The sequence below is a fragment of the Dioscorea cayenensis genome, chromosome 26 (assembly GCF_009730915.1).
Source record: "Dioscorea cayenensis subsp. rotundata cultivar TDr96_F1 chromosome 26, TDr96_F1_v2_PseudoChromosome.rev07_lg8_w22 25.fasta, whole genome shotgun sequence".
Classification (NCBI taxonomy): Eukaryota; Viridiplantae; Streptophyta; class Magnoliopsida; order Dioscoreales; family Dioscoreaceae; genus Dioscorea; species Dioscorea cayenensis.
In genome coordinates, this window is record NC_052496.1 from 128,066 (window position 1) to 155,667 (window position 27,602).

General features: G+C 33.6%; 3 protein-coding genes and 1 long non-coding RNA gene across 5 annotated transcripts; 3 read left to right on the forward strand and 1 right to left on the reverse strand.

The window, feature by feature from the left end:
- Nucleotides 1–2,056: 2,056 nt before the first annotated feature.
- On the forward strand, nucleotides 2,057–10,065 carry LOC120253108. Of its 2 annotated transcripts, none has more exons than XM_039261390.1 (17): nucleotides 2,057–2,247; nucleotides 2,328–2,391; nucleotides 2,478–2,586; nucleotides 3,027–3,089; nucleotides 3,359–3,456; nucleotides 3,846–3,912; nucleotides 4,009–4,080; nucleotides 4,279–4,440; nucleotides 6,216–6,289; nucleotides 6,371–6,468; nucleotides 7,033–7,140; nucleotides 7,855–7,952; nucleotides 8,050–8,187; nucleotides 8,751–8,798; nucleotides 9,104–9,218; nucleotides 9,557–9,645; nucleotides 9,750–10,065. In XM_039261390.1, the coding sequence occupies exons 1-17, from the start codon at nucleotides 2,181–2,183 to the stop codon at nucleotides 9,828–9,830; spliced, it is 1,551 nt and encodes a 516-aa protein (XP_039117324.1). In that variant the 5' UTR covers nucleotides 2,057–2,180; the 3' UTR covers nucleotides 9,831–10,065. The 2 variants fall into 2 exon arrangements, with proteins under 2 accessions (XP_039117324.1, XP_039117323.1); XM_039261389.1 differs by having other exon boundaries at nucleotides 2,058–2,247; nucleotides 9,744–10,065.
- A 902-nt stretch (nucleotides 10,066–10,967) lies between these two features.
- Nucleotides 10,968–11,623, forward strand: LOC120253153 (60S ribosomal protein L27-3-like). The gene has a single exon (XM_039261457.1). The coding sequence runs from the start codon at nucleotides 11,046–11,048 to the stop codon at nucleotides 11,451–11,453; it is 408 nt and encodes a 135-aa protein (XP_039117391.1). The 5' UTR covers nucleotides 10,968–11,045; the 3' UTR covers nucleotides 11,454–11,623.
- Nucleotides 11,624–14,906: 3,283 nt separating this feature from the next.
- LOC120253124 (two pore calcium channel protein 1) lies at nucleotides 14,907–26,114 on the forward strand. The gene is made up of 23 exons (XM_039261415.1): nucleotides 14,907–15,182; nucleotides 15,606–15,749; nucleotides 15,925–16,035; nucleotides 16,579–16,674; nucleotides 17,058–17,188; nucleotides 17,906–17,966; nucleotides 18,159–18,325; nucleotides 19,530–19,635; nucleotides 19,846–19,923; nucleotides 20,067–20,128; nucleotides 20,271–20,343; nucleotides 21,103–21,168; nucleotides 21,507–21,650; nucleotides 22,390–22,447; nucleotides 23,136–23,243; nucleotides 23,471–23,534; nucleotides 23,686–23,854; nucleotides 23,978–24,042; nucleotides 24,144–24,234; nucleotides 24,526–24,612; nucleotides 24,861–24,935; nucleotides 25,576–25,613; nucleotides 25,725–26,114. The coding sequence occupies exons 1-23, from the start codon at nucleotides 15,036–15,038 to the stop codon at nucleotides 25,810–25,812; spliced, it is 2,229 nt and encodes a 742-aa protein (XP_039117349.1). The 5' UTR covers nucleotides 14,907–15,035; the 3' UTR covers nucleotides 25,813–26,114.
- Nucleotides 26,115–26,892: 778 nt separating this feature from the next.
- On the reverse strand, nucleotides 26,893–27,596 carry LOC120253187. Its single transcript, XR_005534216.1, has 2 exons — nucleotides 27,326–27,596; nucleotides 26,893–27,139 (listed from the first exon to the last, which is right to left on the reverse strand). It is a non-coding gene; the product is annotated as an uncharacterized LOC120253187 (long non-coding RNA).
- Between the last annotated feature and the right edge of the window lie 6 nt (nucleotides 27,597–27,602).

The following is a 27,602-nucleotide window of genomic DNA, read 5'->3' on the forward strand; positions in this document are numbered from 1 at the left end:
TGTTATATAAAATTTATAAATTATTATAAAATTATTAACTTAATATTAATCGAGGCAACTATTGTTAGTGTAGTTGGGACCAAAGTTTTTTTTTTCCGTGGTTTAAAAATTAAAGTTACAATTCACTTCTACAAAATAAATTTTAAATTGATACTCATTAAGATAAGTATTGTGAGATTTATTTATTTTTTTAATTATTTTTTTAGAAAGGAGCTGCACAGCAGCTAGAAACAACAAACCTAAACAGGCAGTAAAAATAACAAAAAATGAAAACTCAAAGCAAAACCCATCATTCCTACAAATCTTCATGATCCATCTAGGGAGGTGTTTGCCCTGATGAAAGAGAGAAACTTCAACTGAAGATCTACCCAAGTTGGGCAACTTATCTGCAATTGAATTCCAATCACGAAGGACAACATCCAGAATAGGATTCTCTGGCGATTGCAGCAACAAATGAATCTCACTCGCCTGATTTAAAATCCGGCAATTGTCAGAGACTTGATGGTTAGTTATTACCTGAACAACTTCCGTACGGTCAGTCATAATGCATCCCGTCGTAAGTGAGTGCTCAGAAATACATTATAGAGCTTATTTGATCGCACCCAATTTAGCCTCCAAGCAAGATGTCACAAAAAATTGGGTGTAGCCTGTAAAAAAGAAATCTTTTATCAGCATTGACAACCACAAACCCAACCCCACTAGGTTGATCCTCAGATATCTAGGATGCACCAATGAATAATATGAATCTAGAAGAGTAAGAAAGATCTAAGTTAAGAAGATACTTCCCTAGTTTATCCTTAATTACTATGAAGTATTCTTTGACATGTTCCACAGCCCAAAAAGGAATTTGACCCAAGTCCACATGCTTGTTTTTCTGAAGATGATATGGCATCTGGCTTTCCAGATCAACTAGAGAGTGGCAGCAATAATAGAGGCATTAAAGCTGTTCACCCCTGCATCTATTGTCCCCAACCCAATTATTGTCAAATAATGTTACACTGAACAAAGATGTTAGCGCCAATCAAAGAGCAAATATGATTCCAAATAGCACTTACTCTGGGACATCTAATAAACAGATGTTCAATGGTTTCACATTCCTGATTGCAAAAAACACAATTAACAACTGGAGACAAGTTTAACTTGTGGAGGTAATCATGGGTTAAAATTCTGTCATGAAGACTAAACATGAGAATAATTTGACCCGAGGAGCCACACATAACTTCCAGAACTTAGGCCAGCCATCCTAGAAAAAGTTATCCATGTCCATGATGTTAAGAAACTTATAAAATTTAAACTTATATATTTTAAATTTTATTAAAAATTGAAAAAGCATTGGGAAAATCCAACGGCAAGAATATAATTAGATTGGAAACATATTCAAGATAGTATGTGTTGGGTGGGATGGGTGCGTGCTTTGATCTTGCAATTAGATTGTAACATAGGCTTCATTCTTGATTATGACTTTGTCCATGAACTCCAATCATTAAATTTATACTAAGTAAGATTATGATAATAAGTTCAAACATGTATGCATCGCAAACGAGTCTGATGGATTAGCATCGGAAAAAACCATTTTTTTTTAAATATATTTTAAATGGCAGTGTTATTTACTTATTTAATTTTTAACGTGGATAAACTATTGTTCTGTACTTTTTTAATGATTGTGATGGGCACTTCGTTTCTTTGACCTCCCATTTGGTGTAAAATTAATTAATTTTGAATTATTTTTAAAATTAAAATAATCATCATATATATATATATATATTTTAAAATATGACAAAACATATACAAAAGAGGTGCAGTAGTATGGATTAAACTCAATACTCACACTGAGTAAACTTTAAATTCCATATTGGATCGTCTCAAAATACAAAATGAGTATCTTATATGAAAGATATAGTGTCAAAAAGCCATGTTATAATTTGTGTTTTTATTATTTTAAACAATATCCTCAAATTATACAAATTTTAAAACGATATTAAATATTTATATCAATTAAGAATTGCAAGGAGTTTTTCTTTCCTAAATCATAAAACAGAGAATAGCACGCATCTCAAAGGCCCATTTTTTCCGCCGCGTGGCAAGTCCCGCCTTCCCTTTTTCACCGCCCAAGTCCTCTCTCACCGATCACCGACGCAAAGCACTCTCTCGCACTACCAGAGACCACGCCGCCGGAATCCATGGCGGAAGCTCCGACCGATCTCGCTCCGATCCTAGAAGCGGCGTCCGACTTCGCTTCCTACCCCGGTACCCGATGCCCATCTCTTTTTTTTTCCCTTGTGTTATCATCTATGCTTGAACTCGTTATTCGTACCATTCGATCGCAGGGTTGCAAAACGATGCTTCAGCTAAAGAGTTCCTTGATCGCTTTCCTCTCCCACTTCTCTTCAGGTTTATCTCTTTCTCTATGTATCTATTTGGGAATCAATTGCTTCACTTCATTTGGTTTTGAGTCGTGAGTTTCTCTGCTCTTGTAGTATATTGCAAACCAAGGCTGATGTATCCAGAGTTGAAGGTACTATAGTTGCTTGCTTGGAGAGACTATTCAAGACAAAATTTGGCGCCTCTCTGATCCCTCATTATATTGTATGTATCTTATTATTGATTTTGGTTTTGTTAGTTATTTTGAATTCGATGACCTTCAAAATGTAGTCCATCTAGTTGAATTATTGGAATTTCTAGTTCTTGCTAAGTTATTGTGATCAATATTTCACCTTGATTCAATCAGGTATTAATAAAATTTATGCATGTTTCTCTTGTGATGGCTGATGATTTTTGGCTGAATCAATGTATTAAATGGCATGAATGCTTGAAAATGGTGAAAGCATGATCTTCAACAACCAGTATTTATAGTTTCATCCAACATTTAAAGAGTGTTGCAGTTTTAGTTCCTGTCCTGTTTGGAAATCAAGCTGGGAATTTTTTTTGTATGATGTCATCTAATTGGTGCTTTGAATTATGTGTGATGTTTTTCTTGTATTTGAATTGCTATTTTCCTTGTTTCCTTTTTTGTTTTTCGTTTTCAGGCATTTGTTCAAGCTGGACTTCAGGCAAAATCTCAGGCCATTCAATGCTTGGCTTGTAAAGCTGTATGTATAGAGATATGCTAACTTTATGAAAGCATAGCTAGATTGAAGAATGTTGGCTGTCATTTTCAGACGTTTTATTCTGATCAACATAGGTTTTTTGCATTATAACAAATTTAATGGATTGTTTAATACATCAATTTGTTAGTGTGTGTATGTCAGCTATTGTTCTTTCTTTATAGCTTGTACAAATAACTAATCGATGGAACAATTTATAGCAAAAGAGATGCTTGTGGAAGTTATGACTCACTTTTTTCTTCTGTTCACATCAGGTGCATTATATGCTAGTAAATGCTGAAGGCGAAGGACATGTCAAAATAATCTTGACAAGCAACACTTATCCACTTCTTCTAAATTGCTTTCTTGAAGGGTATGTCTCTGACCTTTGTTGTTACTCATTATTTTTATCTTGGCTTTCTTTTCAAGCAAATATGAGGATGGCTTAGTAGAGGATTTTGATCTGGATTAGTGTTCTATGAATAAGTATACCTTTTGTTAATTTTAAACATACATGCCAAAATCTCCAAGATGCATGGTGAGATACAATATTTCTGGCTAGGGGCTAATTAAAAGTCTGAAACTATTTCAGATTTGTTCATTGTTCTTAATGAATATTGCATGAAAATTAGAATTGTATTCTGCTCCTAGGCTGCCTTGGCTTATGTGATTAGCATGTATCATATCATGTTTGGGTCTTGGAAGTCTTGATTTATGGAATTTGTTTTGGTTCTTGCTGATAAATATTTTCTGTTGGTCCAGCGATGAACTAACTTCAGCAGCATCTTTGGAAGCTATTAATAGTATTGCTCAGACTCCTGAAGGAATTGTAAGGTCTTAGTGTGACTGCATTAAGTTTTCCATATATGCTCATGGAGTGGCTGACTTCAATAATCAAACCTACTTGCTGCATGACTTTATTTAGAAAATCATCTTTCCTCATGGAAGTGAAGAGTCTGTCCAGCTTAAAGTTGTAGCTGCCCATTGCTCTTCCCTGGTATGAATTTTGATGAGTTCTATGCTTGGTGTGTACTTGGTGGTTTCTTTTTCTGTACATGTGGTTCTTTATGTTGTTCGTAACTGTAATGCATTATCTTTTAGTCTTCAAGATCTAAAAGAACTTTGTTTCGGCATAATCTGCATAATTGTTTTTGCCCTTAATCCTATTTCTGAATATTCATGATGAATGCACCAGGCTAGGATTCGGATTTTGTCTCTTGCATCCAAGTTGTTCTCTATATCTAGCCTAGCTGCAACGGCAGTTTATGATTCAAATTTGCTTAGCCTGTTTGAGGACCAAATCAATCAGCAGGATGATATGCTCATGACGTTGAGTGCCCTGGAGCTCTTATATGAGGTACATTTGATGCCCAGCTTAACTAAATGGATTTTCAGCTAGGTTTGCAGCATCTGTTTTATATGAAGTACATTTGATGTCCAGCCTAACTTAATGGATTTTCATCTTTTACGTGAGGTACATTTGATGTCCAGCTTAACTTAATAAATTTTCAACTAGTTTTGTGGGATTTGTTCTGAGTTCCATTGTAATACCTAACCCCATTTATTTATTTATTATTAGCTCAGGGATCTCTTTGTAAATTTTGTAAACTAAGGGTTTTGGGGGTAAAGTTAAATTTAAATTATAACAAATGCTGAAGATAAATGGCTGCAAAATCAAGAAGGATAGAATTAGAATTCAAAACAATAAGATGGAGGTAAGTAGTGCCTTAATTGGGAGTAGACCTTCGGATGTGGCTCTCTTATGCGGTGATTTGGTAGTAAACAATTCAATAATATTTTCTATTTCACATAATGCATGTGGGGATGGAAACTGATGTAAAAACTGCTTAGGTGATATTGCTCTACTTGATGCCATTGTTGAAATTATTATTTCTATTTTAAAATTTTGTTAGCTTTCGTCTAATGGAAGCAGTTCTGAGAACTGGCTGCGTTTTCGACCAGAAAACCTGGGGATTGGGTACTATACTTGAGCTAGGAACTCTAAAAAGAACTTAATTCAATAAAACTAGGAAATACCTATTGATCTTTGCAGTTCAACCATGTCTTGGTTGACCTGGTTATAGATTGAATGGTTCTGCAATAATGTGCTGCTGAGGGGAGTGAGTTGATGCATGCAGTGGAATTGAGAGTTACCATTGATCTCGAGTATCAAGGATCTAGACCCTGAATGGTTTGGATTTGATGGCCAATTGCAGATACCGACAAAGTCTAATTTCTTGGTGCTGGTGCTTTTTACTAGATGAGAATCATGGAATGCCTAGGAGGATATTGGTTTGACAGCTAAGGCTGAAGGGCATGTTCACCAAGGGGAGTTGGAGCTAAAAGCTAGTGGGTTGTGAACTGCTCAACTATTCAAACAAGAAGCATGGAATTTCTTTTCTTTTCCCTTCTTCTTCTTCCTTTTTATTTTTTATTTATTTTATTTATTTTTTATGTTGGTCGGCTTGACAAGGGTGCAGGAAGTGGATGAGGTGAATGACTGTTGTTGACAGTGGGTGGAGAGGATTGATATGTGATGACAGAGTTATAGTAGTAACTTTTAGTTCAACACCAGCTGTTACTTGTCTTTTATACTTAGCCTTCATTAATAGGAGATTACCACCCTTTTTCTATGGGATTAATCAATTTAGAAAACTCAGTGGAAGTCAACATTGGAGAATATGAGTAATGAGGAATTTGGTGGAAGCCTTTTCTCTTGTTCCAAGTTTGGTGGGAGTGCATTTGATAATGTAGGATTTTTTGTTGGTTGTTTTGTTGGATCAATACTTCAATCTATAATAGTTTCTTTCCTTCTGGCAGGAAAAAACTTCCACTACATTCTTTTGTAGGTTTCCTTCCACAAGCTAGCATCAATTTGGGATTAGGGTTTATCTTGCTCTCGAAGCCTTTTAAGTTGTTTAGATGGACCAAATCTAACTTGTGCTGGCCCATATCATTTTGTTACTATTCCATGAATATTCTCAACCTCGTGAATCTAAAACCCTTCATAACTTCATAGAATTTACTTTGATTTTTTTCAGTAGTCTAGGTGCGAGTTTTACTACCCTCTCTCTTTCACTCATCAAGAAACAAGCATAAATTCCGTAAGAATAACCTGTTCTCATTATGCAGTTGGTGGAATCTCCTCACAGTGCTAGATTCTTATTAAAAACTACTTTGCTTCAACTCTTGACTGGTCTGATAAGGTATTGCAACTGATTGATTTTGATGACTTTTAATTTCTCTCTGAGGCATTAATTTAATGTATATCTTTCTTCTTGTTTCAGCAATGCGTCTGTGGCTTCCATTATAAGAGCAAGAGCATTTATGATAAGCGGAAGGCTTCTTTCTAGAGCTGATGTATATACAACTATTGATGAATCAAGTGAGAATGGTTCTAGGAATGCTAAATTATGATGGTCCTTAATATTATGTTTCGAACTTCTGGGGTTTCATCCTAACTTGGTCATAAAACAGTATAAACACATACCTAGATCTACAGAAGTTTTCCTGCTTGGCCTGATCTGTTTCTAGCCTGACTTGTCTGTTTGTCTATCAGAATGTATATGCTTTATGTTCTTTTATTTTTAGTACAAAGTTTTACCTTGTGTTTGGGAAGGTCATTAGTAGTAGTAGTAGAAATGATAGACAAAATTGCTTCTCATTTTTTTTGGTTGATTTATTAACTCAACATTTAAAATAAAATGAATCAATAAACGATTTCTTCAGAAGTGCATCTCTGATTTCATTTCTACCTTACATGATATTTTTAGTTTTATGCTTAGTTCCTTCCAGATGATGGTATTATGTTATTGAAATACTCATTAATATTCTTCCACCAGAGATTGTTTAGACATGACATTGAGGTTGATTTGGGGAATGTGGATGTATTCAACCATGTGAATGCAAGGGACAGATTAAAGTTTGTCTTACTTTAATTTGATTTCAGGAGTTGCTGCTCTTATTTTGGGCATTAATGAAAGATTGGAACTGGTAGATGATCTTGATCTAAATGAATGTGAGAGTATCCTTGAAGCTTTAGGTCTTATTGGAACATGTAAGTCTGCACCTTGGCCTTTTCTTTTTTTTTTTTTCCTAATAAATTGCAGCTATGCAGATATTATGGTCTTGCAAAAATCCGCTTTCATTTAATTCTCTACTTTTGTTTCCCACAAATGAAAACTTTGTTGCTTATTGTTTACATCAGTTAAGTGAGCTTAAAAGACATTACCTTGCACGGATCCTCAAAGATAAATATTAATGGCCGTTCCTTGTGAAAGAATCACTCTGGATATAATTCAGGGTTAGTAAGGAAGGTAGAGAGGAAGAATGAATTTGCATAATTTGAAACATATGATTTTGGGAAGTTTGCTCTAGCTTTTTCTCTGAACTATTATGTGACAAGTCTTTCATTGGTTAGCATGTTGTAGGAGTCTATGCATGGGGTCACTTTCAAGATCACTCTGTAATTGGCATCATGCTTATCATGATCTCATACTTCATAAAGCAATCAAATTTATTTTGGTAATTGCTACTAATAGTTTATCAATGAGCAGAGGAACCAGTGTGGCTGTTTCCTCTTAATTATTCATGTAACTAGAAAACCCATCCTAAATTAGTTTTTATGGTTATTTTCTTCAATATAAACAAACAAATAAGAAGTTAGAAAAGCAGTTTCCTTATCAATCAAATTTTGTGTTACCCTCTTATGATTATCTTATCCTTGTTATTTACATCCTGGATCCCCTATAATATATTGTTGCATTTCTAGCACAACAAGGAGCTGCATTGCTGCTGACAAGTCCATCTAATGTGGCTAGACATGTCATAGAAGCAGCCTTTGATCAGCATGGAAGAGGCAAACAATTGGTGAGTATTCTACATTTTGAAATGGTGCTGTTGTCAACCATTGCATGTTTTGATAATATATCTTTATCAACATATTTGGATTGTTTTGACTTTTCAGGCTGGTTTACATGCTCTTGGGAACATTTGTGGTGTTGAACGATCAGCAGATAGTGTGCTACTGAATGACAATGCGGAGGAATACCTTAAACGCATGATCTATGCGACTGCGGCTGAGACCCCAAAACTGACACCATCTGTTAGTGTTCCTATCGTGATTCTTTCTTATCTAGGATAAGATGTTTTATAAGGTCAGACATATTAGAGTTCGTCCAATGTTGGTAAAAATAATAAATATTGATGAGTGTATAATATGTTTTCATCCTATAACCTTGAGTTTTGGAGTTGAATTGTGTGTGGATCATGTATTTGGTTTGCATCTTATATGGAATCAGAGCTTAGTTAATTGGTTTATTTGCAATGTGGCCAGCTAAAATTGGCTAGCATGTAGCAGGGGTGTATCAGAGGAATTATTAGCCTCACATAGGTTAAATTAGTAAATGTAGGCATTCATCTATAATCTGGGTCTCTTATCCTACGAGTTTAGGTTTTTGGGTTGAATTGGGCTTGATAATTTGTTTGGTTTACATCTTGCAAGGCAACATGGTTGCATACTTGGATTTCTTGAGCAATGTTAATGGTCATGAACAGCTTCCTTGTTGCCACATGTATATATTGATTTCTTTACTTTCTTGTGTACACTTTGTAGTTTTTTAAAAACCAAGCACATTATCTTTCTAACATGGTTTTATTTCTTCTCAGGGATTATTTCTTTCTGTGTTGCAACAAGAACCTGAGACACGTTTAGCTGTAAGACTTGATTAAAGATCCTTAAGAATTTCATGTGACCTTTTTTTACCACTACTACATAATTTGATAGTTGTCTCTTTCTATTTGATACTATTTGAATTGACTATTAGCTATCATTTAATTATAGTGTAAAGCATGTGATAAGCAGATTCTTTCAATGATATCGTTAGCAAATTTTCACAAAATATTCTATAAAAAATAAGGACTTAAGCAATGCCTAAGAACCACTAGAAACAAGAGCAATGTGATTTTATGGAAGAATTAAAGCTACTCTCATATACATTATAAATTTAATTTTTGGACAGGCTTATAGAGCAATGTCTGGACTGGTAGCCCGTCCATGGTGTTTGATGGAGATATGCTCAAAGCAGGAAATTATAACAATAGTGACAGATGCAAGCCTGGAGACCTCCAAGGATGGTAAATGTCCAGCAAATCATAATTATTATCAAATTTTTCATCCACTTAAATATGGTTGTTGTTTTTCATTTTAAAACTCCAATGGGTCTCATCCAATCATCTTTTTTGTTGAGTATTAAATGACTGCATCTTGGTTGATATCCTTTTAACAACCATAGAAATGCCGTAAATTGAACATATTATATGCTAAATCAAACTACATCCGGCAAGTTTTTGTTTAATTCCACATGATATTCTTTCCAATGTTTGCTTGGCATAATTTTGATGCATTTTCACAAGTGGAGCACCATCTAGTTTCTCATTTAAAATCTATTCCTATTGACACTGAGGATGTTTAGGCATGGACGTGCGGTATCAATGTTGCGTGGCTATCAACAAAGCTTTGTCGGCATCGAATATGTCTCCGGCCACAGGAATTATTGAAAAGGCGAGTGCTTTAATGAATCTCTGAATCCATCAGGAATGAACTCTTGTAGAGCAGGCTTTTCGACAATATTATTGTAACATGAGATTCTTTGTTTTCAGTTGCAGGAAGCTGTGAGAAGAGGCCCATATCTCACCAAAACACGCGTGGAACCTCAGCCAGTTGTCATGACCGCCGAGAGATTCTGATTTTCGACTACAGACGAGGGTCACCAAATATCGTTTGGAATATGATTATGCTTGAGCTTGTAGAATCATGCATGCTATTGCAGTTTCTATGTAGGTTGCAGCTATTTCTTGTTTACTGCCTGCCATCAAGCAGGGTGCTGACTATGTCATAACTTGTTGCATATGAAAAAAAGAAGAAAATATAAACATTCTGTGAATATTGAACTTTATCACATGATTTCTTGTTACTTTCACATATGTGCTTTATATATGTCAACAGCTTGTAAGCAAGTGGTCTATTAGTAGTCAGATTTTTATTCTTCACGAGTGGTGATAGAGTTTGAAGTATAGGTGAAGGCACATTTTGAGATTGTGAGTAGTAATTTTGTGCGGGTGTTCTTAGTGTGATAATGTTCATGTGTGGACTTTATTTTTACTTGCTCTCTCTAGTCGTTTTGTTAGGTGTTGCAACTTGCAATGAGTACAAATAATCATATATTTTTAGTTTTATTCAATTTTTTTAATGAATAGAGAAATGCCCTCTATTTAAAGGATGCTCAAAGATAAATTAGAACAAATGCATACCATTTAAGGGATGCTAAAAGATAAATAGATATGGAGTTAGGCAGTAAATTAAAAAATGATTAACACACGGATAATCAAAATATCGAGCATAAATCTGTCTTATAAGTTAAGTGCTTATGAGGTTTATATTTGTGTTTGGATAGGCTTTTTTGGATAAGCTCAAGCTGTGAAATAAGTCTAAATACAGTTTATTATAAGCTGCAAAAGACCCGTTCATGAAAATAAGCTGTTTTTTATAAGCTAATTGATTAAGTACAATTATTTAAATGCCCTCAGCCAATCTTAAAAATACATGCTTTTATGTTTCCCCAAATTATCTCATCTCCATCTTAAATCAGCCTCCTCCCAATAATAATAATAGTAATAATAATAATATATTTAATTATAATAATAACAATAGTGATAAATATTATTTATTTGTTAAGTAAGACATGTAAGTAATGGTAATGTATAATTATTGAGTTATTATCATAATTCAGTAAATTAACATTTTAAACATTCAAACATTAATTCACAAAGGGTAAACCCGTCATTCTATCCATCTCCCCTTCTCTATATAAATACCCAAGTCCTAGTGTTTTTGAAACCCTAGCGAAGAGCGGAAGAGATCGACAGCGGCGAAGGAGCCAGAGGTGCTTGGAGATCTCGACGATGGTGAAGTTCCTCAAGCCCAACAAAGCCATCATTGTTCTACAGGGCCGATTCGCTGGCCGCAAGGCCGTGATCGTGCGATCCTTCGACGAAGGCACCCGTGATCGCCCTTATGGTCACTGCCTCGTCGCCGGCATTTCCAAGTATCCTAAGAAGGTCATTCGCAAGGATTCAGCCAAGAAAACTGCCAAGAAATCTCGTGTCAAGGCTTTCCTCAAGCTCGTGAACTACAACCATATCATGCCCACTCGCTACACCCTTGATGTTGATCTGAAGGACATTGTTACTATTGATTCGCTGCAATCGAAGGACAAGAAGGTGACGGCGTGCAAGGAGACCAAGGCCCGCTTGGAGGAGCGGTTCAAGACTGGCAAGAATCGGTGGTTCTTCACCAAGCTCAGGTTCTAAATGATAGTGGTTCATTCTTGTTACCTTTTGATGCTGGATTTTTGGTTTACTTGTCTGTTTATTTGAATTAATATCCTGATTCTGTAGACTTAATGTAGTTTCAATAGTTTGCTTGATTGGGATTTAGTATTTATTTTTCTTGATGGATTGATCTTAATGGGTTCGAAGAATCTAGTACTTGTTGATGTTCGTGAATGATCTTTGTTTTGGTCATGAATGTGGAGATTTGAGAGAACTATAATATGAATCATAAGGTTGTTGAAATGCATGTTTTTGGTTGTGTTTAATGATGATGCAAGTTCAAGGTTTTAACTTTAGAAGGTTAGAATAGTGTCATTAGGTTGCCGTGAAATGGATTGAAAATAGAAATCAGAGGCAAAAATTTGTTCTTACTTTTGATCATTTTCCATTTTTTCTTCTTGATACTTTATTTTTTATCTTTTATTTTATGTTATTTTTTTTGGTAATGTGATTGGTATTCAAGGTTTCTACTTGGCATACATTTTGATGAATGATGTGGTTTATCTTGTTAGGAATTAAATGATCTCATGAGCTTAGAATCTCTTCTTCCATTTTATCTCAGAGATGGTAGCTGCACTTGATTACTTGTTGAATATTTTACATCTGTGCATGTTTTATGCACTCTCTTCTGATATCATCCATTTGTGGTGTGTCTTTTCTTTTCCTATTTTTTTTTCTACCATTAGTCTATTGGGCTGATGATATGATGATAGGAGTGTGTTTACTTGTGTATTGTTTCATATGTGGCTTTGTGTACTGTATTCAGCCAATAGTGGTTACAGTGGTCAGCTTCTGGATATTGTTCTCCAAATTGTAGCTTTGAGTTTCAGTTATTAGATTTGGTATTGTGTTCATCTTTCCTTCTTGCTATCCAGATTTAGTTAATTCAAGTGTTGCTTGTGCCTTCTGTACCATCTCGAGCTAGTTTTTCATGCATCAGAGCATTGCTACTATTAAAAATAAACCTTTGTCAAGGTGCAATGCTCTATACAGTACTCTATATGTTGGCTTTCTGGTAGTTTAATTTGTTTGCATGCTTTATGATTCTGGTTACAAATTATCAGTCCTTAAGGTTAGGAGATGTTTCTTTGATAGAAGATAGAGTTTTGATCCTTGAGGCTTAAGAGATAATTCTTTGATATAGAGGATGGAGCCATGATCCTTGAGGCTTAAGAGATGATTCTTTGATATAGAGGATGGAGCAAAGGCTTAAGAGATGATTCTTTGATGTAGAGGATAGAGCTATGATCCTTAAGGCTTATGAGATGATCCTTTGATATGGATAAAGATATTATAGGATTACCTCATACTAGTATTCTAGCACTAAGTTCTGTGGAACCCTATTCCAATTAAAGAATGAAGAGAGAACATGCTTTGCAGGTTGTCTTATTTTTTAGACTTCTAGCAAATTCTCTTCTTGAGAATCTTAATTTATGAATTTTGATAAATTGTTAAGGTTGGACATGGATCCTAGATTCCTCTTCTTACTGTGATTTCTCTAGTGTTAGTTACAATAATAACAAAATACCCCTGTTTGGGCTTGAGCTTCTTAAACACTGCATAAGCGAATTGTTTATTTCAAAGAGGTGTTTATCACAAAAGCCAAAGCCCAAGACAAAGAAATTCTTATAATCCTTTACATGTGGATTTAAGTCAATCGACATGGGACCTGTATTTTAAATTACTTTTTGTTTCTATTACAAGTTTCTCTGTTGTTTGTCTGTTTCTGTTGTGGATCTTGCTTGAAAGTTGATTTTTTGCAATTCTATTCTCTTCTCTTATGTGGTTGCACCAAGTATATGAGAAAATATCCATTTGAGGACACAGTACGCATATGCTTGTCTGGCTGTATGAACATCAGTCTTCGTAGCTTATTGGTTGGATTTCCTTCCGCATATTTTGTATACTTGGCTGCACGTTTCTTTGTCGTGAAACTTTGTTTGTTGCCTCAAGTTGTGTACTGGTCATTTGAAAATTAAACTAGAAAATGATTTTGTGGTTATTTAATTTTGTTGCTTTATTTCAAATTTCTGTGTTGCGTCTGTTCCCTGCGCATGGCCCTTCCAAAACGACAATTACTCCTAAACCCTCAATTTTTTTGGGTCACTACCTCAACCACCTCTCTTTATGTGGATCGGAATTGTCTTCATTTTCTTCAAGCGGGAGTTATCCGTTCGGTTTTTGGGCCCCAGTAATCCTGAACCATAAGCTAATTTATTAGAGAAAAACCTTCTGCTCTACCCAAAGCTTTTGATGATATTTTGGAAACATAGATAACACTGTTCTACACAATGTGTTTTTTTTTTATATATAAATATAGATAAATCATGGCAGGGTTAGGTTGTTTACACTGGATTGTTTCACAATTGTGAAATAACATTGGTCTACACCATTATTATTTTTTTATGAATATATGGATAAATCATATCAGTAAGTTAACAACTGAAATTATTATTATTTTTTTTTAAGACATGGACATAGGGAATGAACATGAGTTCATTAGTGGGTAAATTTTTTGGCAGGATATTAGATAATGATTTTTCTTTAATTTTTTATTTTGAAATTTAAATTTTAATTTGAATTAAAATAATTATTTAACTTTAATTTTATTCTATCATGTGTTCATCTGAAAAATTTTAGTTTATTTTTAAAAGTGTAAATGTTAAAGAAATTTTGTGCAATTTGAGAATTTTAAGTTGAGTAATTATTTTGATTTAAATGTAAATTTTAAAATGAAAAATAATCTGTGTTATTAAAAAAAGAAAAAGAAAAACTTATCCGTTCGCTGGATGGTGAGCCCAACTTTAATAATACAAAGTGGGAAATGGACAGGTATGTAGCAATAGTCTGACTGAATTCATATACTATCACATCACTCCGTAAATGGGAGCGTTGGTTCATGAATGATGTATTGATTGCATCCTACTCAAGCAAAACAATACAAAACCCGCTTCTATTTAAAGAAAGCAATTCTTAATTCTCAGGTTATATATACTCCATTTTTTTCCTTTGAAATTTGTTAACCGTGCCTTGATTACTTTATTTGTAAAATCAAATTAAAATTTGTTTTGACGTTTTGCTTTCAGCAACTAGATAATCTTGCAATGTATTCAATTAAAAAAAAAAAAACATAAAAGAAATTATTGAACGACAAGTGCCATCCATTGACTGGCCCATCTAATCAATATGTCAGTCTATTCCACAATGTCAAACATATCAGCACCAGATCTAGCTCCTTTTCTTCATCTCAGCCATTTCCTCGAGATCTGTATTTACTCCAATCTCGAGGCAAAATCTACGCAGATGATCGCCTCCCTGGACCCCCACGTGTTGCCGACACGCATGACAACCTCAACAGAGATACACGTCCTCCATTTCTCGCTCCTTCGTAATTAACTATTAAATTGAGGGGTTTTGTGCAAAAAGCTCTTTTCCTGTATTTTTTGCTTCGTTTTCTCACATTGTTCTCTCTCTCGCGCTCGTGAGTTCGCGATGCCTGAATCCTCTTCTTCTCTTCTCTCATGATCACTGTGTTAGTTTGAGAGCTCGGTGGACAAATCAATGGACTCCCCTTTGATCACTGAAGCGAGCAGCAGCGGCGGCGCTGGCGCTGGCGCTGGTTATCATAAGCACAAGCCATACCAGAGGAGATCTGATGCCATTGCTTATGGCACGCGCTACCAGAAAGCAGCCGCTCTCGTCGATCTGGTATCCTTTCCTACTCTTGCTTCTCGTTCTCTTTTGATTGTGGCGATGGATTCTGGATGTTTATAGTGGAACTTGTAAAAAAGATGTGATTTTTTATCTGTTTTCCTGATGGATTGTAGCTTTAGAGTTTTTTAGTTGCTCTAAAAATGACATGTTTTCGTGTTTAAAGGCTGGGGTTTTCAGTTTTTTTTCGTCAATCATAACTTGCACTTTTGTCGTTAGCTTTGTACTTTTGTGTTGATTTTTTTTTTCAATTTAAGTAATTCATAAATTTAGATCAAAAATTTTGAATTTGCAGTTCTCGAATGCAGATCCGGTTTATGCTGATTGTCTTTCAAGTGCTGGCCATTCTTAGCATATAATATGGGAATGTTATTTTTTTGTCTTAATTATGTTTTCTGTGCTATTGTGAATGCTTTTCAGGCAGAAGATGGTATTGGTCTGCCGGAAGAAGTGTTGAATGATTCAAGTTTTGACAGAGCAGCAAAACTCTACTTCATTTATATTAGATTCGATTGGGTGTGGTCCCTTAATCTTTTCGCTTTACTCCTGCTAAATTTCCTTGAGGTCAGTTGCTTATTTTGTCATGTAGATTAGAAACTTTTGTTCCCCTTTCCTGTTTGAGTTTTGATCATACTTGATTGATCTTGATCCATTTGATGATATTTACTGTTGTGTGTTCTTAAGTATATTTTTAGAATGAACAATGTGTGAAGAAATGTTTGTTGGTTGGACTTTGCAGAAACCTTTATGGTGTAGCACAAGTTATGATCAGTACGCTTGTCAGGATAGAGAATATTTCTTCCTCGGACAGTTGCCTTACTTAAATAATGTTCAATCTCTTATTTATGAGGTAACTTTAACTGCTTTAACTGTGTGTTATTACAAGAGAGCTTTATCGATTGTTCCTATATCCAATATCTCTGTTTGCACTTTGTGATTGTTTTGTAAATATCCTATTCAAAGTTTCAATAGTTACTGCTCTGATTGAGTGCTACTTATTATTGATAACCGCGTGTATGCTGTATCATGTTTTCATTGTATGTAAATTTGTTGGCATGCATTATTTTTTTTTCAACCAACAAAAGCCTTGAACAAGGTGATTATTTATGGGAAAATATCATGTTATCTTCTAGCAAACAGGCTAGTAAGATGTTAATTCTTGTGATGGAAGTCTAATGATTGAAATAATGTTGTCATTTGTGGCCATGTCATGATATTCTTCTACCATTCTCGGAAAAGGTGATTTAGTGTCTCCATGTCTGCATATTTTATAGAAATGTTTTCTTTTGTCCTTTTTACCTTTTCTTTTCTTCAAAATGTGTCAAGTCTCCATCTATTTCTGTTTTGAACCTTTGCTCAAGGTCATTCTTGGCGTGTTTTATATGTGTTGCAGGGAATTACTCTATCCATACTCATCTTGCATACATTCTTTCCTATTGCTTATGAGGGTTTCCATCTATATTGGAAGAGTCCATCGAACAGAATAAAGGTCTGTTGTCTTTATTTGCTTTTTTCCTTCAAGAGTTATTTTTTGTTTCGATATGATTTGCTTCCTAGGTAAAGTTCCAAATTCACACTTTATATTTGAAAAATGCTTATAGATTCAGTTGTCATTCTTCATATTTTGATAAGATAGATAAAGTTCATTTCATTTGTCGTGATAGTTTGGAAAGGTTGATATCCTCTGACGGTTTATAATGGCTGGTTGATAGAAAGCCTTGCCGTGCTTAAATTCTTTTGTTTTATAATATTTAATGATATTAACAAATTTTATTTGAGTTCATGCTTGGTTGATGGCTGCCAAAGGGAACTACTGCTATTAACAACTTATCCGCTTAAAGCCAGTGATTTGTTCTTATGCTGCATCTGCAGGTCGTACTTCTGCTGCTTTTAATATGTGACATGTTGATATATGCACTCTATGTATCCCCCGTGCTTCTTGCTTATCTACCTTTGAGGATTGCTCCATATGTCCGTGTTATCTTTGTTATCATGACAATACGGTAAGAGTATCAATTTTGTTTATTCTTGTTGGGTTGGAAGCATGCTGTTTTTCGAACCTTGTTTGAGCAAAGAAAATTTTATGGATGCACTAAATGATATTCTGCTAAGAATAATGTTGCAAATTATCAGCTCAATCATCCATATATACTGGTGATTATCAATTGTATTGGCTAATTTTGTTCTTTTATAACTAGATTTTGGGGGAAGTTTATCGATTTGGTAGGCTTCAAAACTGTGGAAACCAACTGGTATCAATTACTGTGATATTTATTTGCAGTACTCATCTTGCTCAATTATATGGATAGTGTTCAGGAAATTAGAAAAGTGGTTTGCCTAGGCAAATGGAATTGTATTAGAGTAAGAAACATGGTAGAATTCCAGGATTGAATCATTTTTTGTTAAATTATTGCCTAAAGCAAGCATAGAACATGCAACCATTTGTTAATCTGTTTTAATGAACTACCAAGAAGAGGTTATCTGATTAGATTGTCATCTAGTTTTTCGTAAAGCAGATATAAAGTTTCTTCACTGAGCTTCTAATTTAGTCAATTCAATGAAGAGATTAAGTGTGATGTATTTTGTTTTTATTTTCTTTAATTGGGTTAACAGGCAATACTGTATGTTTTGCATGCAGTCTCAAATTTTTGTGAAAGTTAATATTGCACTCTTTTCATAGAGTTGACCTTTTCTAAGAATAAATCATTTCATTGGTTTAGGGATTTACGAGGATGTATTGTCACAATAGCTGGAATGATGGGAATGTATCTCAATGTCTTGGTATGGTTCTCGTAACTTTTCTTTTATCACCTTTCCATTCTAAATTACATATTTTCATGACAAATGATTCTAGGTGCTACGATTCTTTTAGCACTGAGTATTCTTACCGTTTATTCCCCTTGCTGGCAGTTGCTGCTTACTATTAATAATGTACATTGTATAATGTACCTTTTATCTACTTCTGCATGGCAGGCTCTTTCTTTGTTGTTTCTTTTATTTGCCAGCTGGTTGGCATACGTCACATTTGAAGATACTCTGCAAGGAAAAACTATGTTTAGTTCCTATGGTGCCACATTATATCAAATGTTTGTACTTTTCACAACATCTAACAATCCAGATGTGTGGATACCTGCATACAAGTAAGCTTGTCTGTTCCTGCTTATCCAAAGTTCAGTTCCAAACTTAGGAAGCTTCTTATATTGTTCATACAATATTAAAAATCTCACTCTTATTTATACTTAGTATAACTTGGTAGACTCTCATCCCTCATGGACATGTATTACTCTATTTACACATCATTTTTAATAAGAGAAGTGTCCTATGTTTCTCCATTTCCAATATTTTCCTTTGGTCATGTCAGACTGCATGATGCAAGAGATCTGATTCAGTTCTTTCTTTCTACTCTCTGTTGTTTCATATGCTATAGTTCATGGGAAAAACTTGAAATACAGGTCTATCCTAATGTAATAAAACAAGGATATCGAACAAATTTTAAGGTGTCCTTGTTTTTATGTACATGGATTGTGTTATGCAATTGCATGTTCTCATTATCAATTTCTTGAATTCCTAAATGTTCTTTTCGAAGTTTTCCCAACTAAATCTCAAGTAACTCTATGATTTCGCTTTGTAATTTGTCACTCTCGAGAACATTATTCTGACTTGATTCTCTTTGATTCCATATGTGTTTCATATTGAAGTATGAGTATAGCATGTGAATGTAAACTTCATTATGCAGGGCCATGATTGTGTTATGCAATTGCATGTTCTCATTATCAATTTCTTGAATTCCTAAATGTTCTTTTCGAAGTTTTCCCAACTAAATCTCAAATAACTCTATGATTTCGCTTTGTAATTTGTCACTCTCGAGAACATTATTCTGACTTGATTCTCTTTGATTCCATATGTGTTTCATATTGAAGTATGAGTATAGCATGTGAATGTAAACTTCATTATGCAGGGCCATGATATCTTATTTGGCTTTGTGTTTTCATATAGACATTTAACCGTACATTACATTGGCTTTTTAACATTACAGGAATGACAACAATGAATTTATTGATATGCTAGTTGTAAAATGACATTGCTTGTGATGACATAATGATTTTTAAGTATGGAAGTAAAAATTATGGAAGCTTCTTGATATAATGATAATTCTTATCACAGTCTTCTTCCCTGTTCTTTGCATGGAGTAATTGGCATGTTTATCACGCATATATTTCTTAATGATTTGCTTTCTTGTTTGTCCTTCATGTTTCTTTAGTTCAATTTTCATTAATAGATTCAATACTGATGGAAATTTTACTTATGTCCTCTTGTTCTGATGCATGTGTATACTTTGTTCAGGAAATCTCGCTGGTCTTGCTTGTTTTTCGTATTGTATGTGTTAGTGGCGGTTTACTTCCTCACAAATCTCATTCTTGCCGTTGTATATGATAGCTTTAAATCTGAGGTAATCATGCCAGTGCTTTTAAAATCAACTAGAAGGTGGTTACAACTGGTTAACATTAAATTCCTACTTTTCTTTCTATGTTGCATGGAGCATTAGCAAATTCATCAGAATTTGTGATTTTATATTGCTGAGTCCACTATACGATAGGCTTCTATTATGCTTGAAAGCTTTCTTGACAATCTTAGAAGATTTTTTTATTATTCTTTGCAGCTAGCAAAGCAAGTTATCGAAATGGACTCCACGAGGAGAAGGATTCTGGAAAAGGCATTCAATCTTATTGATATTCATGTAACCTTGATACTTTTGATTCCTCTTCAAGTTCTCTTTTAATAGATGACATCTACAAATGATTTTTTTTCTTTTCTATAACGTTATGAATAGTTGCAATTGCACTAACACCTTGCCTTCCTATATGTAATAAATTTTGCCAGAGAAATGGACATCTGAACAAGGAGCAATGTGTACATCTGTTTGAGGAATTAAACAAGTACAGGTAACATTTTTCTTTTAGAGACAATTTTTTTGCTAAGACATTGTTTTGAGGCAACGTTTCTTTGGTTCTGATTCATGACTTGTGTGATCTTTCTTGTCAAAGTTCAATGTGAATTTTCTTTTCTTTTTCCCTTTTCCTGTAGGTCCTTGCCAAAAACTAAAAGTGAAGATTTTGAATTGGTATTTGATGAACTGGATGATAGCGGTGATTTCAAGGTGAGTTACATTTTGTTTCTACTTTAGCGGTCACTAGGAAATAAATTAAGAAGCTAGTCCTCTTGAACTAGATTGAAGCAGCTTCATAGACTATTTATTTCATAGCCAATTTATATATATATATATATGTGTGTGTGTGTGTATGGGTTGAGCCTGTCATCATGTGTGCGGGGTCAGCCCAGCCCATAAACCCAAGCTAATTTCGGGGGTTGAACCTTTAACCTCTGCATGAAGGTACTATTTGCCCTGACAACTGAAGCTGTATTTCATTTTGGGTAAAGACCATTATTCATAATTTATAAGTTAATGCTAGTAATATCCTACGCTTGCGTTAGCTCTGTTTTCAGTTCTCCTCTTCAAACTGATAATTTTCTACAAACACATTTTAAGTTTATGGTGTATCAACTTCATACTATCCTTGTCTATTATACTCTTCCATATCTATAATTCTATGAAGGTTTGTGGGTAACACCGTGTTCATGCAAATTGCACTAGCATGGAAGCCATCAAATAACTTATTGATAGATATTATGTTTAAGTTGCTTAAGTCACACCACATGAGAAGTGTCCTTCAGTGTGACATCTGAAAAATAATTTCCTTTATGCATGTAGTTACTCTTTCTGGTGGCAAATGGCAATAGTTTTTTGTGTTTGGTTAGAGCTCTTTAACTATGTAGTGTTCTAGGTCGGACTTTCTAATCGTGATCATAAAGGAATTACTCTACTAAATCTGTTTCTCATCCATGTATCCATTTGCAGATAAATTTAGAAGAATTCACAGACCTTTGCAATGCTATTGCGTTACGGTTCCAAAAGGAACCTTTGGTGAGTCAGCACTCTTTGCTGTTGAAAATATTTAAAGTTCACATATTATTCATTATGGTATGAAAAAATAATTGCCTACCAACTGTTCTGTCTTTGCATGTTGTTTTCTCTTAGTTTCTGGCTGTATCCTTTTATTTCTTCTTAGTGTTTTATTATCATAACTAGCTGAGTAGGACAACTGGATTTATTCATTTCAGTTTTTTTTAATAAATAAAATTCATTCCATCAGTAATCTGTATGTTTGTGCTCACACTTGTTTGGCTGTGGCTAGTTGTTCAGGTCTGTTTGGATAATGAAGAGATTGTATATCTGTGCTCATGCTTTGCTTTTGTTCACAGCCGTCATGGTTTGAACAGTACCCGTCATTTTACCATTCTCAGCCATGCAAAAAGTTCAAAGCATTTGTCCAGGGCCCTATTTTTGGATACATTGTGGCTTTTGTGCTCTTTCTGAATCTAGTTGCTGTGATTATCGAAACAACGGTATGACATCTCTTAAACCTAGGTTACTATGCGAATGATGCTTGCTTCTTCAAGATAATTATTTCTTATAAAGGACAGATCTGGTGGGAAACCTCCTCAGACTTTCACAACATTCCTAAATTATGCTACTTTTTCTTTTCTGCTGCATTATCCTTAAGCTGTGAAGATGCATTTGCGTGTTAATTTTTCTTGTTTAGTTCATTTCATGGATAATAGTACCATACTATTTTACATTTGAAATGATGACTTCTGAAGTATAATAAGATGTTATGTGTTCTATACAATGGTCATCTCTAAAGTATTCAAGAAGTTTTCAAATCTCTCCCACAAGAACGTCATCTTTTAAGATAAAAGATTCTAGCCCCAATTATTGATCACACAATAAATTGCCTGTGATATTTGTGACATGGCTAACTATTATACTTTCACTGAATCCTTGCTTAATTTCCTTTCCTCTCTAAGTTATCTGAATGGAATCCATTATCTAAAGGGATTGATATTTATATTGTGGAATTTAGTAGACTGAGATTTCTGATATTCTGAAGGAATCAATCTGCATATGTGATAGTATTTTATCCATTAAACATTTAATTTCAGTCTTATGTTGGTTCTCCATTCAATTCTTTGTTTTAGGCAGAATAGTTGGTTTTTCTTTAGGAATTCTATACTCTTCTTTCAGCTATATTTTGTCTTTATGACCATCCTTTCTTATGCCTTCTCAGCATTTTCCTTGTTGCAGCTTGATATACAGAATAGCTCTGCGCAGAAGTCTTGGCAAGCGGTTGAGTTCTTCTTCGGTGAGGTTTCAATATAACCTGCAAATTTTTCTTGCTAAGAACACTCGAGATAATCAGGACATCGTTATTATTTTCTGCGAAAAGAATGCAAAATACTTGAGATACTTATCCATCTATCCTAAGTGTTTCATTATCTTTCATGCACAAGTTGTGTGGCAGCGATAGAATAATTCTTATTAAAAGAATGTTTAAGTAAACTTTTGAGTTCTTGTACTTCACACTGAGTGATTTCTTTTCATTTTGAATAAATCAGGATTTGAACCTGTGATTTTTACAACATTAAGTCTTAGAACCCTATATAACTATCAGGTTCTTAGACGTTGTACTAATTTAAACTGTTGGTTTGAATCACTAACCTTTTTTCATTGTGTTGGTTGACTATGGATTTTACGTATTCCATTTTTCTTGGAGGCGGGACTAACTTTGTGATAGTTTTGAGTTACAAGAGTTGGAAAGTATACTCAAGTTACTTTTGTCTTAATTATCTGCTGAATTCCCTGCTTTCTAGATATGATAATGAATCTTCTCAAAGAAAATCTCCATATAATTTGCCCGAAGTCTATTATGAATTGCTTAAATAACAATGAGAATGACTTCATTTCCTTTTATTTTGATTTATTTTTAACCTTGCTCTAGTCTGTATGATATCTAACAATTGGTTGCTAATCACTCATATGTTACCTTACAGGCTGGCTATATGTCTTGGAAATGGCACTAAAAATATTTTCATATGGATTTGATGCTTACTGGATGGAAGGTCAAAACCGGTTCGATTTTATTATCACATGGATAATAGGTAAGTGAAAAACTAACTTTTACAGGAAAACTATGGTATTCATGCTTAAAAGCACCCTGAAAATCAGTTGTGTTTAGATATTTGCAAATATACATTGAATAACTGATTTTTCACAAACACTTGCTCTTTCATACTCAATATCTCCTAGGAACATCTAAAAATCAAATGTTTAGGATTTTTGCTTAATTTATGTGTTTGAATGTTGGCATCTTTTTCATTTCTTGCAGTTATTGGAGAGACGGCAACCTTTTGTGTGCCATCTGGACTTGCTCTTCTTTCAAATGGGGAATGGTAAAATTATTCTATATCACATTAAATCATTAATTTCAAAGTCTGCAAATTGGTTTAGCTTAAGTCCTTTCCTCTATTATTTAAGTTTCACTGTCTTGTGCTTCTTCTATTGTTTATCTTGATCAATTTACTATTATCTTTTCTGCTACAGGATCCGTTACCTTCTACTTGCAAGAATGCTACGCTTGATAAGACTTCTGTTGCATGTTAATCGCTATAAAGCATTTGTGGCCACATTCTTAAAATTGATTCCAAGTTTGATGCCTTACCTTGGAACCATATTTTGTGTTCTATGTATATATTGCACCCTTGGTTTACAGGTATGTCCTTTTTAGTTTTTTCCTGAGAGAAATGCTATTCCTAATCAACATTCTCAGTTGTTTAAGTATTAATAATTTGATTTTATCAAACTAATCTACTACTTGACCTTTATTAACATGTAGCTGTTTGGTGGACTAGTAAATGCTGGAAATCCAATACTGGAAACCACTGATCTCTATGATAATGAGTATCCTTTGTTTCAATTTTTTTTTTTTTTTAATTCTTTCATTTTGCTGTGATGCTTGTATTTAGTATTTGATGAATTTGGCAAATTCTTAATCTATCTAGCTATCTGCTCTTCAATTTTAATGACTACCCAAATGGGATGGTGACACTTTTCAATCTGTTAGTTATGGGAAATTGGCAAGTGTGGATGCAGGTATCAAAAACATTTGAGACTCATTCTTTATATTTTGCAAAAACTACTCTTTTTTCATTCACAATAACCAATTTTTTATTTGTTCATTTTCTTTGTGCTAATAAATCTAATATATGCCCTGTATGTGCTTTTACACTAATCTAGCTTCATTATTGTTGATTATAATGTTTCATCTTTTAATTTTTTTTTTGTTATAATTTTTAATGCAGTATTAAGGTACTTAAATTCAATAATATTGTTTTGTGTATTCATTACCAATTAATTAACTATAATAAACTTTTGTTTTGTCAGAGTTACAAGGAGCTGACTGGAACTTCATGGTCCCTTGCATACTTCATTAGTTTCTACCTCCTAACAGTTTTGTTATTGCTCAATTTGGTAAGTTTCTTTGTATTGATGACTCAAATATGTTCTTTGTTATTATGGTTATTAAAAAACATAGCTGTTAAGTTAATAATAAATAATTTTAAAAAAAAATGATGTCTATTGTTTCACAAGTTAAACAAGTATGCAGAGAGTGCATATAATTTACTGTTGCCTCCCTCTAAATTTTATATCTTTTATTGTTGTTAAGATTAAACATTAAGCAGTATTAAGCAGTATTTATTTACCTTGTGTCTCTTCAGGTTGTGGCATTTGTCTTGGAAGCATTTTTTGCTGAGATGGAGCTTGAAACTACAAATGAGTCAGAGGATGATCAGGTTTGTAGATACCAACTTATTAATTGTTACACATCTATACTTTATCTCAAGAAAATATTAGTTATGCATCAATATTAGAAAGTAGAGTATCATATCCATCACTAAATTAATAAATATATAAATATGGGTCTTTGTGACTTCCTTTGATACAATTCAAGAGCCTCCAAAATTTTTTTCATTTTCTGGATTTCATGTTTCTGGGTTTTAATTTAAGCAGGTCAAACAAGTGACCATATATATATATTAATTATGAATAAATTATCACACATTCATGAGGAAAGAGTCAAACCCTCGACCTCCCGACATCTTATTTACGTCTTAATCACACATTCATTTGAAAAAAAGTCAAAACCTTTGGCTTCCTGATATCTTATTTAAAAAGAGTCAAACCTTCAACCTCCTGACATCTTATTTACGTCTCAATCATACATTAGGAAAAGTCAAAATAATCTCCTATTTACATTTCAATCACACATTAAGAAAGTTCAAAATAACCTCCCGACAGGAGCCAAAATACCTATGTGACTAAATAGTCCTTGCATAAAGTAATCACCAATCTTGTTTCATATCTTAGTTGGCTTTGGATAATTATCCTGTTTATATCCTATTATTATTATTATTATTATTATTATTGCTGCAGGATGCATCTCGTCGGAAGGATCGAAGAAGACATGTTGGGTATCATACTATACTAAATTACTAAGCATTCTACTGCTCCATTAATCATAGTATCAAGTGTTCTTTATTTCTACAGTTAATAATAAACACTTGTATTTTTCCATGATGCAGTTTCAAAACAAGAAGTCGCACAGTTGATACTCTTCTTCATCGGATATTAAGTTCAGAATTGAGTGAGAGCCAGAGATCTAAATCATAAGTTTATGACATCCTCAAGTGTGCATCATAACATTTGTTTATTATCAGATAATTTTTAATTTAGCTGTGTGCATTTAAACGGTGAAATTAGTGTTTTTGGGTTAGCCTATTTTCATCTTTGAGGGAATAGCTACTTTCTGTTATTATAATTCCACTTCTCATCTTTTTATCTATTATGCCCCAAATACAAATGTGGATTTAATGTAAATTTTTCTTGAAAAGAAACAGAGATGTACTTGCATTGGATATATAGGCCCTTATTTATGTGCTAATAAAATTATCAAGCAGAAAGTTTGCTTTGAAGTTGGTGGAATTTGTTTGATATTCAATTCAATAATCAACTAAAGCTGTTTTTTCAGTGATATGATCATAGTTACCAGATTCGCTAACTCCTTCATCGATCTTCGATCTAGATTATTTATACTCAATCAGAATTCGTTTTCATTTTAGATTGATTGGGAACGCGATTGGAGTCGATGAGAAGGACGTATTAAAATTAATTAATCATAAAGACATATTAAAATTAATTAATCATAGATTTTATAAAAATCTAAGTCTTTATAATACTACTAAATTAGGTTTAAAAATTTATGTATAAAATTATTATTTATTTTTAAATCTAAAATAAAATTTTGAATTATTATATAATATAACATTTTATTATATAAAATTATAATCTATACATTCTTTAAAATTACGATAAAATTAATTCTTTAAAATTTACTTTAATTTATTTATAAAATTATAATAAATTAAAATTAATTATAATGTTCTTTTCTTATTAAGTGCTATTTTTATGCAAGTCTTATAATTTTTTAACATCTTTTCTTTCCAGTTAAAATTAAAATTTTATAATTTTATACATATTTTATATAACCAAATCAGATGTAATTTTCAATCATATCAACTAAACCTACCCGCTACCCTAAGCAAACCTACCCGCTACCCTATCGGATACACTACAAACATCATTTCTAGTAACTATAGATCTGATAACATTCATATACAAGAAAATACTAAAAAATCACAGCGGACACACTATGAACAATATGAAAGAAGAAAAATAAAAATGGAAAAATGATGAAAGAAAAGAAAACATTAAGAATCTTGTCAGTACTCAATTACACATCTACTTGGCATTAGCCAATACACACTCAACAAAGCATTATAAAAAACAAATCTGTTTCAACTCAAACACGTTCTGTTGGATACTGACAATTTCCATGATATTATTATACATTTAAAATTTCAACCTGGTTTTGAATAAAACCAAATAAATTAGCTTCAACAATTATTGTCATCACAGTAAAGGATTGCTTGCTCCCCCACTGATCCAAATAATAAGAAAAAGATTTAAGAATTTTTTAAAAACAAAAAAAACAAAAAAAAAACAAAATCATAGGAAATTTATCCTTTGAAAAGTTCATAATCACAGAAGAAAAAATATATCTATATTTCACTGAATTTCAATATGGAAAAGTATTTACTACAATAAAGGAAAGCTTGATACGTACCAAGCAAACACCTGTCCTCAGTGCTGGCACCCTCTTGCCAATTTACAAAAGAAACGAACCTTATCACCAAATCCAGCGAGTTAGGCAGAGCTTATCTACAAACGCCAACTGCTTCTTTGTCCTTTATCTTGTCCATACTCGCAACAACCATTGCCCACGTGTCCGCCATTTGTCTCTTTACATGCAGTGTAATGTGCCAGATGTTCCCTTCTTATACAACACTTTGCATGGCCTCTTTACTGAACCAAGAGGTGGTGAAAGAATGAAAGAGAAAAAC

Bases quoted from the DNA above. Each gene is read 5' to 3' on its own strand.
- LOC120253108 (XM_039261389.1), top strand. From the start codon at position 2,181: ATGGCGGAAGCTCCGACCGATCTCGCTCCGATCCTAGAAGCGGCGTCC. The intron at 4,081-4,278 runs GTATGAATTTTG...TGAATGCACCAG, and splicing joins CTGCCCATTGCTCTTCCCTG to GCTAGGATTCGGATTTTGTC. The intron at 6,469-7,032 runs GTGAGAATGGTT...ATTTGATTTCAG, and splicing joins TACAACTATTGATGAATCAA to GAGTTGCTGCTCTTATTTTG.
- LOC120253153 (XM_039261457.1), top strand. From the start codon at position 11,046: ATGGTGAAGTTCCTCAAGCCCAACAAAGCCATCATTGTTCTACAGGGC.
- LOC120253124 (XM_039261415.1), top strand. From the start codon at position 15,036: ATGGACTCCCCTTTGATCACTGAAGCGAGCAGCAGCGGCGGCGCTGGC. The intron at 20,344-21,102 runs GTGAGTTACATT...ATCCATTTGCAG, and splicing joins ATGATAGCGGTGATTTCAAG to ATAAATTTAGAAGAATTCAC. The intron at 22,448-23,135 runs GTGAGGTTTCAA...GTTACCTTACAG, and splicing joins AGCGGTTGAGTTCTTCTTCG to GCTGGCTATATGTCTTGGAA.